The sequence below is a fragment of the Anabrus simplex genome, chromosome 7 (genome assembly GCF_040414725.1).
Source record: "Anabrus simplex isolate iqAnaSimp1 chromosome 7, ASM4041472v1, whole genome shotgun sequence".
Classification (NCBI taxonomy): Eukaryota; Metazoa; Arthropoda; class Insecta; order Orthoptera; family Tettigoniidae; genus Anabrus; species Anabrus simplex.
In genome coordinates this window covers 155,910,213-155,922,823 of record NC_090271.1, presented here as the reverse complement: position 1 = coordinate 155,922,823, position 12,611 = coordinate 155,910,213, and the positions used below count along the sequence as shown (strand labels likewise).

Here is a 12,611-nt window from a genome sequence, read left to right as displayed (position 1 = left end):
TGCAGCATCCTTGATGTCTTGGGGAGAGTATTCCACCATCCCGAGGCGGTGACAGTGAATGATCAATTGTATGTGGTTGTTCGGTGGGCAGGTATTTCTAGGAGGGACACTGAGCAAGTATCATGGAGATGTAAAGAACAAGGTGACGAAAATTGCTGGAGAGGTAAAGAGGGATGTCTTCCCAAAGCACCTGGTACACAAGAGTATTTGTATGTAGTTTACGTCTGTCTTCAAGTCGTAGTCAGGATAATAATTTATAGCAACTTGAATGTCATACCATAAAGCCATATCACATCTAGGGCAAGCATTTTGAGTGCATTGTAGTTTCAAGCTTAATTCATTTGTTATATCCGTAAAAATTACTTCACAGTAGTCGAAAATGGGGAATAATAATGACTGAACAAGTTGAATTTTTAGTGATCGAGGGAATACGTTTCTGAACCGTTTTAAGGGGTGCAAGCCACAATACACCTTTTAACAGATATTTGTAACTTGCGCTGAGCAGTTTAGAGTTTCCGTTATAATAACTCCAAGGTTAGTAACTGATTCACAATAACGTTTAACAGTATTATTTAAAGTTACGGGAGGAATGCAGTTTTGTTTTAAAATGTGAAGATTCTTTGATGTACCGATGATAATGGCTTGTGTTTTATGGGGGTTTAATTTAAGATATTTTTAATTGCACAGCCATTAATTAGCTCAAGGTCAGCATTTACATATTGCTTGTTGTATATTGTTCTAGTGTGGTAATAAATTTGCAAATCATTAGCATAAAGATGATATTTGCAGTTCTTAATTAATCTCATGATATCATTTATATAAAGTGAACAGGAGAGGACCTAGGACTGACCAAGGGTGGTAAAGCAACATTTTTTTTTTTTAAATGTTGATTTATTATTATTTACAACCACAAACTGCCGGCAGCTTGCGAGGTAAGAATAGAAAAGTTCCAGCACTTTCTGGCTAAAGTTTAAGGACAATGACTTGGAAAGAAGCAACCTTGCATCAACAGTATCAAATGGGCTACTGAAATCTAAAAGAGTGTTGTCAAATCAAAATCTCTTTATTTGCAAATGAGGTGTCTACCTCGGTGGCAAATGGTACACTAAAATACATTATTGTCAAGCACTAAATTTTAAATTAACAGGAGACGAAGAAAATTTTCCTAGAATACAATATTATACAATTTACGCTAATAATTTTTTCTATTAAACACACACATCATCCTTAATAAATTTATATTGTTTACAAAATTCTACTTATAATATCTTACAAACATAGTCAACTCATATACAGTACGGTATGTGAAATTACTTCTAATAATACTATACAACTGGTATAAGATTAAAATTAACATTGAATTTATTTACATATTTATATTTTACCCATTTTGGAACCTAAGTAACATAACGACCTGCTGCGTCTTAACCAGAGCCCCTTTTGCCACCACTTTTCAGAGTCCCTGAAGGGCCTTCACAGCTACCGTAGCGGTCCCATGGCCCTCGAAGTCCCCACTGTACTTCACCCTTACAGGCAGTCCCCTACTTGGGCTGTCCAAACTCCTTAGACCAGGGGATGGAATTAATTTAATCACACACATTTATTATTTACAATATCCTGCACTGGTCGAATGCCCTCTAAGATTTAATTTATTATCTCTGTTGTTGTTTATTCTCTTCTTGAATATCTGTACAGATTTTGGAAAAGGATCAAACACTACCCCTGGTAAACTGTTCCACTCCTTCACGCCCTTCCCAATGAAAGAAAATTTACCCCAATCGCTTCTGCTAAAATTCCTTCTAATTTTGTACTTGTGGTCAGTTCTACCAATATAATTATTTTCCAACCGAAGCCTCTCATGGATATCTCCCCATGCTTCTTCTCCTGTATAGGCTCTATATAATCCTATAAGTCTAGTTTTCTCCCTTCTCTTACTTAAAGTTTCCCACCCAAGTTCCTTTAACATTTCTGATACACTACTCTTTCTCCTGAAATCCCCTGTTACAAACCTTGCTGCTTTCCTCTGCACACCATCTAGTTCTTTTATTAGGTATTCTTGGTGAGGATCCCAAACACTGTTTGCATATTCCAATAATGGACGAACCATACTTAAGTAACTTTTTTCTTTTAATTCTTTGTTGCATCCTTTAAGTAGTCTCATTATGACATGTAATGATCTGTATGCTTTCCCAACAATGTCATCAACATGACCCTTCCAATGCAAATTACTTTCAAATCTCACACCTAAGTATTTGCACTTGCCATCTTTTGGGATAACTACCTCATCCAAAGTATATTCAAATTCAGTTTTATAGCTCCTGTTTGTAAATGTTGTAACAGTTGATTTGCCTCCATTAATCTTCATTTTATTTTCTTCAACCCATTCTTGGATACTCTCAAGGTCCCTTTGTAATTCTGAACAATCCTCAATGTTATTTATTTCCCTATAAACAATTATGTCATCTGCATACAATCTTATTTTCGATGTTATATTGTTCTTAAACGTAAGGAACTTCATCTTTTGGTCCGTATTGAATTGAGATCACAATTAAATTAGAATCTAGCGGGTTCCACCTTTTCAATACAAAATCCAATGTTGTTGGATGGTATTCACAACATTACTTATTACAGAACATGTTTCGGTGTTCAATTTTTGACACCATCATCAGCTGCTCAGAAAGTGCGAAAAAACTTGGCAATCTAAACATTAAACAACATATTGTCATACATAACCCCTTAATATACATATATACAAACAACAGAATATTGCACTATTTAAATGCTAAAACATCTAGAGTAAATTATGCTATATTGAAACTCTTAATATGTAACAAGAGAATTCTTGTAAGTCATAAATATAAAATTTCTCGTCTGCTTTGATGAGTTATCTTCACATTCCTTAATGTCTGTGATTTTGTGCTATTGTACTATCGAATTCAAATGCGAACTCAAGCTTGAGGATTTAAAATTGTATGCAGTCCATTTGATGTTAAAATGTTCATTTCATGTATATAATAACCACTTAGATGGATTAAAAGCTCGTTATATACAATATGATTGTTAAAACTGGGGTGTCTTCTTAAATTTATTAAGTACAAAAACTTCGTATTTTTAATGCTGTATGCGTGGTTGGAGCTGTAATTTCATTTGTCCTACAGTTGTTAGGGGGACATGTCTTCTCAGTTCAATAGAACCCTGCAATAATGAAACCCAATGTTAAGAGAAAAGCAGGAATATTGATAAAGAAAACTAATTGAATCTAACTGTTGATACGGCTGACTCACCTCTAAAGCTGTGTAATTCGCGTGACGGCTGCACCGCGATGAGTGTGTCTGCTAGTATCTTGTGCTCTGTGATGAAGCGCAGGGAAGGAGAAGTAGGGGCGGCAAAGGGGAAGTTTCTAGAACGTCCAACTTTTTGGGAGAGAGTCTGGGGGCGTTGTGGACGAAGACAGTAGTAAGCAAAGTTGTTATGTAGAGTTCGGAATACGCTCAAATTTTCTGGAATTTTTAACCTGTTAAGTAATAGAATCAAACGGTCAAATAAAATCTTGGGTTTTTCCGAGATTTCATTCAAATTCAGGTTAACGTTATAGTATTGGTCTAGATGTATTAGACATGCCTCCGTAATGTCAAGCTTCTGTCCCTTAGACAGTGTTTCCATGATCTGGAGGTCTTTATCTATGTCTGTGAATTTATGTTTGTACTCATGGATATGCTGGCCTACCACTGAGAATCTGTGATATTTTACAGCATCAAGGTGTTCCTGATACCTGACATTAAAGCTACGCCCAGTTTGCCCTATGTATCCGCTTCCACAGTCCCTACATTCGAACCTATATACCCCTGATTTAGAATATGGATTGACTTTGTTGACAACCGAAACATTATGTAAAACTGTTGTACTCCTATTATCTGTCTTGAATGCTATCCTAATGTTACGTTTCCTGAAAATATTTGTAATTCTGTATACATCTTTATTAAACGTGAAGGTTGCAATTTCCTTTGCTTCTATTTTATTTTTCATCAGACTCGTGTGAGGGCGATATTTGAATTTGCTTATTATTCTTTCTATAAAATTCTCTCTAAAACCATTAACTTTAGCCATAGCTCGAATGATGTTCAGTTCCTTGTCCAAGTTTTGTTTGGACATTGGTATACTAAAAGCGCGATTCACCAAGCTGTTATAGGTCGCGCATTTATGAGCTAAGGGGTGTATCGAATCATTACGTATTGTAACTGCAGTTCGTGTGGGTTTTCTATTTTTGGCACTTTATTGCCACAGGTATGCGTTTTTCATCCGGGTATAAAATTCATTTCATTATTTCATAAATCCGAACTTGCAAGAGGCTCGATTCCCTGTAAATCGGACGATTCGCTGTCACTTGCATCACTAGAATCCTCTCCTAAATTGATAACCCATGTTGTCTAAATTCTCTAATCTATTAACTACACTATAATTCAAAACTGCACCAAGGTATATCCTAATTAGAAGAGTTTAACTGAAACAAAAGAAATGTGGATAAAACTAAATACTTTGATAGATTGGATAGATTATTAGTTTGCTTCTTCTTGCTGACAGTAATTAGAAGAGCCCCTAATTGCTGAAATATCAAAAGTAGGTACAGAGGAAGATAGACAAATAATGACTCGGTGACTTTGATGTAGGCACAAAGACGCACACACGAAATGCTGTCAATTGTGTACACTATCTTATTTACAAATTATTTACACATTATACACACACAAACTAATAAACTGCCATCATGAATACTTGACTACTACGCTCTCGATCAGAACACTGTTACAAAGATAAGAAGAAGACTGCACATTTGCATGTCAACCAACTACCAACACAACAAATTCACATACTCGATTAACGTCCTGCACTCATAACTCTCACTAAAACAACTCAACTCTACCCTCAAGACTGCCTCTTTTAATACATTGCCTGGCCAGGCTTCTAGAAGAATATGACACAACATGTTTTCTCGTAATTTCGAGTGTCTCCAATAGCCTGTTTACAATGTAAGGAATTTTTGCATATTGCATTGTTCTGGACTTATTACAGTGTGTTGCACAACATTACATTGGACAGGTAATAATCAATTATATACTATTAATTATGTGTTCTGTCGTATCCTGCCTAGGGATTGGACAGGCTCATATATCAGATTGACCTTTATAGAAAACACTTTCTGACACCATGAAATTCTTACTCTAATTTATTCTAAACAGATTGTCTGTTTTACCATTTACATTAACACTTATAGCACACCTGCAATTACTCTCCTCTCAAGATTGATTTTTTAATTAATCAGTTTGTCAGTCTCTGACTTCTTTAGAAAATACACACATTTCACTATACAACACTTATAAATGCTCTTCAATCCTTAAAATCTCTTAACTAGTTGATACTTATCTCCGTTTTTGAAGCGTCTTTCTTCTTGCTTCTCTCTTGAATCCTCGCTGTAGGGTTCCTCTGAATCTTCCCTGGCGGTTTCAGGACTTGAACACAGAACTACTCCTAAGGTGAACATGAATTGAAGCTACAGTCTCCTCAAACACTCAGTGAGTTCTCTACGTACTGTCTCTGAACTTTACCCTGTGGGACACAGCTGACCAATTCTACTGATTGGCAGGCTCAACTGCTGTCTGATCTGACTAACTCCATATACTGCTATCCTCACTGACTATATTCCTCAGAGTCTGCTCTCTGCCAAGTGACCTAGTATCCGTCCCTTCCCGAGAGACCGCTCCTTTCCAAGTTACCAGAATGACCATGAGTCTCTCTTCTCACTCCCTTTTATCACTTCTCTGGGTTTCTAGAATAAATCATCCCCTACTGCAATGTTCTCTAACATTACTGATTTGTTAGATTCCTGTTGGTTATTTCAAGTGTGGTCCCACCCATCTCCTGTACATACATCTGACTGGTGACCTTCCACAGAATTTTTCTAGAAGGAATTATTGCACCTCTATGTGCGTTCTTAGTTTACAGGGCACCTTCGTACGTGACCAACAACATGCTTGCTTTTCACTGGTCCACCAAATTTGAGCCTCCGACTATGACCTTCTGGTCTGTTTACTTCATTCTCTGACAAATATCCTTATTGCTGAATATTGCCTTCACTCCCTGGCTTACTGAATGTTCCAAGTTGAGTATAGCTTTAAGAATGCTTTTACTTATAATTGTAATTCTGCACATATTCACTGCACTGATATTTGATTTACACTTAATCACTCACTTCCACAGTCCCTTCTTTATCTACTCTTTATATGTTACACCTAAACTACTCAAGATTATTGGGGATTCTGACTGGGAGGTCACGGATCGAACCTCGTTTGATGCGCTCACTCCATAATTTTCCACGGATGGACGCATTGCGAATCGGCGCTCGCGACAAGTTCTTATGTTAAATAAACTCATATTAATATACATACAGCAGATGTTTCATGACATAACCTCACAAATAATACAATCATGATTTCTACTTTTTTCCATGGTTTCCCATTTTCACACCAGGCTGTACCTTAATTAAGGCCATGGCCGCTTCCTTCCAACTCTTAGGCCTTTCCTATCCCATCGTCGCCATAAGACCTATCTGTGTCGGTGCGACGTAAAACCACTAGCAAAAAAGAAATTATACTTAATAAAGTCCGGACAAAACTGTATAAATAATAATACTAATAGATGTAAACAACTTCATAGCCACACCTATGGGTTAGAGAATTGTTTCCAAGTTATACTAGTCCATTACACTAGCATCAACTTCTCTTGAAAATATACCGGAGAAATATCGAAATATAGGAATTGACTTATTAATATTTATGTGACCGTATGTCAACAGCAGATTGTTTGAATTCACTACAGGTAAGAGACTCCATTAACTGGGAAACATTGAGTTTACACAATGGCGAAAACTTACTTTTGGCGGCTTCTGGCAATATGTTTTTAACGTTTTCTAATTACATTGATAAAAGGTATTGGCTACTTTACTGGCTGTGTTAATGATACTAATTCTAAGCTGCGAGATATTTTTTTTAACCAGGAAAAGAAAAATGAAGATAGGTTAGCTTACAATAATGGGTAAGTAAATGCGGTGGTCATTCAAATGCCACGTGAAAAGCATAGGGTCTTTTCCACGTCTTGTTCCAGTATCATGTAGACATGATGCTCCCAAGGTGTGATAAGTAGTCAACTTGCTCTACTGTGGTATCTGAAATTGTGTCAAGCTCCATGGCCAAGTGGTTATCACGCTGGCCTTTGGTCCACAGGGACTCTGGTTCGATTCGTGGCTGGGTTGTAGATTTTAACTTAAATTGATTAATTCTGATGGCTCGGGGGCTGGGTGTGTGTGTCGTCTTCATTATTAGAATTTAGCACAGGTGGGCTCCATTCTCACAGTCGTGCGGGTTGGCTGCCTTTATGGTGTCAACTCGAAAAACCTGCACCAGACTTCTTTGGAGGCCACAATCCATTAATTAACTGTCTGAAATTGTGATACTGAATTCTGCTGGTTGATCCTGAGACAAGTTTGGAAAGTACCTTGGTTTTCAAAGCATTGGTGATGAGGCCAAAACCATCATAAGCGCACTTGAAACAGTTGACGGATTGTTGTAGTTCACCAGATAGCCTATAAAAGCAGGTGACGCAATGTCATCAGCATGCTGTACTGCACCTAATATATATTTGAAATAAATATATTGATTGCATCAGAAGCAGGAAAGTCTTAAATGTTCTGACGAATTTTGCCATTCATTGGTCAGTGGTTCTCAGTCTCTATTACTCCTACTCAGCTTCCCTTGTTTGACAGTCTGTTAATTGTTTAGGTACTGTACCAGAGGATCTCCGTCTCTTTCTGGAGACACACATGCCGGCTGGAGGTAAGAAGAGTAAAGTAATTCTGGGTGTGTGTGAGCCAAAACTTGCATCAGCCTTGAGTGAAATTCTGGGGGTTACTTGCCAACATGTTGGAGCTGTCCCTGAACTTATTAGGGGTAAGTTGGCAGCACTGTTTTTAAAATGGTCTGAACTCGTTAGTGTTTTTAATTTTCTGTCCTTTTTATAAGAATGCATTATTTCTCTGACTAAGAATTGCGGTTTAGTACAAGTGTAGATGCATGATAAACTAATAACATATTGTTTCTGTAACTTTTAAATATTGTCCGTTGGAATTCATATTGAATACACTACCGATATTTATTTTTATTTGTTGAGAAGTACTTGGAGTGAAACTTTTGAACGATTTCCATTGTTGGATTTTTTGGTATCTGTACAGTATACCCTACTCACTATAGTTTATTGATTGAAGTATTGAAATGGTGCGAGATGTATTAATTAGAGCTCAAGGAACTAGTTAAATTGGGGCGTTACAAGAATTATACCAGGTACTTACTCAATAAATGTGTGTCATGTTGATGGGCTTACCAAAAAGTTTACATTGTTGTACATGATGTCCTAGAGTGATAAAGGGGAGCAGGTAAGTTTATATTCAAGGTTTAAGTCCGAATATTCACAACTGCACATTACCATATTTTCCAAGTTCAGTATTTGGATACTTCTGTGCATTGGAGAAGGAACCAAATATTCAAGGACTGTGCAGGGACATGTAGCCCCTTGCATAATCTGTATTTATTGTAATAGAGCAACAAATCAGTTGAAATTACTTTAAATTTTTTCTGTTTACATAGTGATGAGGAACATTGGAATGCTAGTACACTACTAAGACTATTTGATGGTGGTTCAAATCCCACCATCGACAGCCCTGAATACTGTACCTTAATTAAGGCCATGACTGTTACCTTTCCAATCCTAGCCCTTTTCCATCCTTGTGTCGCTGAAAACCTTTGATGTGTTAGTGCGACCTTAAACCACGAAAATATTTTTATTTGAATGCAGTAAGTGGGAAAAAAATATAGAAGACAGCACCTCTCAGTTGGTGTAATATTAATTTATTTTCTTACTATTTGCTTTATGTAGCACCGACACACATAGGTCTTGTGACGTTACAATTATTTGGTCAAAAATATTATTATTATTTATTTATTATCTTTTTGCTATTTGCTTTATGTCGCACTATCACAGATAGGTCTTATGGCGACGGTGGGACAGGAAAGGCCTAGGAATGGGAAGGAAGCGGCTGTGGCCTTAATTAAAGTACAAGTAAATTAAGGCAGTTCGAAGTAACGGTTTGGTTTTACAGAGGCCATTGCAGCCTGGAACCAAAGACACGACATCCTTCCTGGATGACGACTTGATGAAGTCAAAGCTTCGGCAGTAGCCATTAGAGAGCACATCACGCAGAGCTCAGATCATGCAGCATCCAATTATTATTATTATTATTATTATTATTATTATTATTATTATTATGTGGTTTTTTTTTTTTTGGCTAGTTGCTTTACGTCGCACTGACACAGATAGGTCTTACGGCGACGATGGGATAGGAATGGCCTAGGAGTTGGAAGGAAGCGGCCGTGGCCTTAATTAAGGTACAGCCCCAGCATTTGCCTGGTGTGAAAATGGGAAACCACGGAAAACCATTTTCAGGGCTGCCGATAGTGGGATTCGAACCTACTATCTCCCGGATGCAAGCTCACAGCCGCGCGCCTCTACGCGCACGGCCAACTCGCCCGGTTTATTATGTGTTCCAAAGAGCTCAGCTTCAATTCATTTTAAACGTGCTATGCAATAATAACCATTGGACTCTTCATCAAAAATTTTAATTGCTCATCATTGGTTGTCATTACCTGATTGGCGTAATTGCTAGTTATTGTGCCTACTCAAAACTTTATTGGATGCTGCGTGATATGAGTTCTGCATGATATGCTCTCTAATGGCTACTGCTGAAGCTTTGACTTCATCAAGTCGTCATCCAGGAAGGATGTCGTGTCTTTAGTTCCAGGCTACAATGGCCTCTGTAAAACCAAACCGTTACGTCGAACTGCCTTAATTTACTTGTACACTAGTGTTATACACCAATTTAATAAAGTGGTGGTGGTGAAAATATTCATTCATTTTAATTCATCATGATACCTGGATTTGAAATGTGATCTACAAGCTACGTCTGAATAATGGAATTACATAGTGACCAACTGCACAACTTTGGTAAGTGAACTGGGTTTTAAATAACTTGGACATTTCAAAATGGCATCTTGACTTGCTTAATATTGCAAACCATGAACTTAATGGCGTTTTGTGGAAAAATCTTCAAATAAACTGTTATATATTAATAACGTATTGGGTGAATTATTTATTTACAACGGTATTTTAATTTCCAAGCAAAATTTATACATAATTCTAAAATATTTCGTTTCAAATTGGCTCTCAATTGTGATAACTATATAAGTGGTCTAGTGGATGTGAATTTCTGTTTTATTTTACTCAGTTGCTACTGCTTCTCATACTGCTATTTATGTTCCACTTACATTTTTAGAATTTTGTGTGCCTTTGCTTGATTGGGGTATTGAGTGTGTGATTTGTTGATGTTTGTGGTTGTAAGTTTTATTTGTTGTGAAAGCACACTTCCTTATTGAGTTAGTTTGTTGGTGATTTTTTTTTCTTAAACTTCAAACACATTTTCACGAAGCATTTATGTAGATGTTACATTGGACTGATCGGACTATTAGCCAGTAGGGACTGTCCAAAATCTGAAGATTACTGGACGAGTTGGCCGTGCAGTTAGGGGCGCGCAGCTATGAGTTTGCATCTGGGAGATAGTGGGTTTCGAACCCCACTGTCAGCAGTCCTGAAGATGGTTTTCTGTGGTTTCCAATTTTCACGCAAGGCAAATGCTGGGGCTGTACCTTAATTAAGGCCACGGCCGCTTTCCTTCCACTCCTAGCCCTTTCCTATCCCATCGTCACCATAAGACCTATCTGTGTCGGTGCAACATAAAGCAACTAGAAAAAAATCTTAAGATTCTAAATTTAACATTATGTACATTTCTAATGTAAATTCCAATGGTTCTCCTAAGTATCTCTGTTCAAGTATGTAGTGTGCATTTTAGTTCATATTTTGTGACTTCTAATTGTTGTCACCACTTGAGTAGCTTTGTTCTTCATTATGTAATATTGCTCAGTTTAATTGTTCCCTTCTGTGTGATAAGATAGATTTATGCCATTTTATTGTTTAATTGATCTCCTGTTGTGAAACCAGTCTTAATGTTCTCACCTAATGTCATTTGTGCTTATTGTGCCAAAGTGACCTTATTTAGCATGAAATGTAGAATTTGGGTCATATTAATTAATTCTTAAATTATTTATTCTAATTTTCTCTATCAGATTCTTTCTGATTTTATTATACAGGGTTATTCACCTAACATGTTACACGTTACATGTACATGTTACATGTTTCTGTTTGTGCTTAGTAGTGACATACGGTACCGGTATCATAATTAGGATACGTCTAAAAGTAGTTTTTCACCGTAAGAACTATCTGTGTCGGTGCGACGTAAAACAACTAGCAAAAAAAAAAAAGTAGTTTAAAAATTACTGTAGTGTACTGTACAGTAGTATGCGAGTAAATTAGAATTTAGTGTGCTTATTTTATTATTGTAAAATATTTGTGTAGTACTGGTGTAGTAGAGGTATCCGTAGAAACTCTCACTAAAATTCTGTTGTTGTAATTAGGATAGGCTTAATTGCAATTAGGAATTGTGTAGTTCTTGTGTATTACTTTCGATATTCAGTAATTAACATCAGTTTTTATCCTATTTGTAGTATAAAAAATAGAGTGCGACTAAGTAGTATTGTAGTGTAGTCGTATATTAATTACCGTATTGTTGTGTGATCTTTGAGTACTATCCCAGACAATATATACCTCCGTTCTTTTATTTTATGCAAATAAGTTATTTTATTTTTATTTTCATTTTGTCCATAAGAATGGCTAAGGAGTGCGAGTGTACGAACTGTGGGTGTGGCGAGGCATTGAGGGGTATGAGGGAGGAGTTGGAGAGTTTGAGGGAGATAATTAGGATTCTCACAGAAGACAGGAAGGAAGATAGGACTCCCTCAAACAATGTACAGGTTACAGTAGGTGTACAAGAGGGAGGGGAAGGAAAGGGGGGGAGTTATAGAAGACAGGTGGTCTAATGTTCTAAGGGGAAGGAGATTGCAGGCTAAGGGCTCTATTCAGGATCAGAATCCAGGACAGGTGTCTGTGCGAAATCGGTACGAGTCACTCCAGGTAGAACAACAGAGGGAAGATGAAGGACAGGGAACTGTTGCTGAGATGTGTGAAAGTAGGAGGAAGGGAAAAGGTAGGAAAGGGAAATGTAGAGTAGAGGACAGGAAAAGACAGGTGGAACAGGGTCATGGGAAGGAGAAAAGGGAGGAGGAAGTATTTTTCTGCAGCTATCAGGAAAGATAGGGCTGACCAGGAGGGGAGGGGATCAAATGAGGTGGGTGGGGTTGAGGCTCTGGTCATGGGGGATTCCTTCGTTCGACACGTGGGAAAGTGTGTGGAAGAAAGGGAACCAGGGTAGAATGTTATCCAGGAATTAGGTTGAGGCAGATGTTGAGGAAAGTAGAAGAGAGGGAGGAGGGGAAGGAGAAGGTGGTAGTGTTTCACGTTGGTACCAACAACGTAAGGCAAGCTGATATAAGTACCAA

The 12,611-nt window shown here is 37.5% G+C and overlaps 1 protein-coding gene across 2 annotated transcripts in view; it reads left to right on the top strand.

Moving 5' to 3' along the window:
• Positions 1-12,611, top strand: part of Nop56 (Nop56 ribonucleoprotein) — a 247,786-nt gene that overhangs the window by 22,042 nt on the left and 213,133 nt on the right. For both annotated transcript variants that reach the window (XM_067150776.2, XM_067150774.2), the window contains exon 3: positions 7,833-8,000. In XM_067150776.2, the coding sequence (XP_067006877.2) occupies positions 7,833-8,000 (168 nt within the window). The remainder of the gene's footprint in view (positions 1-7,832; positions 8,001-12,611) is intronic.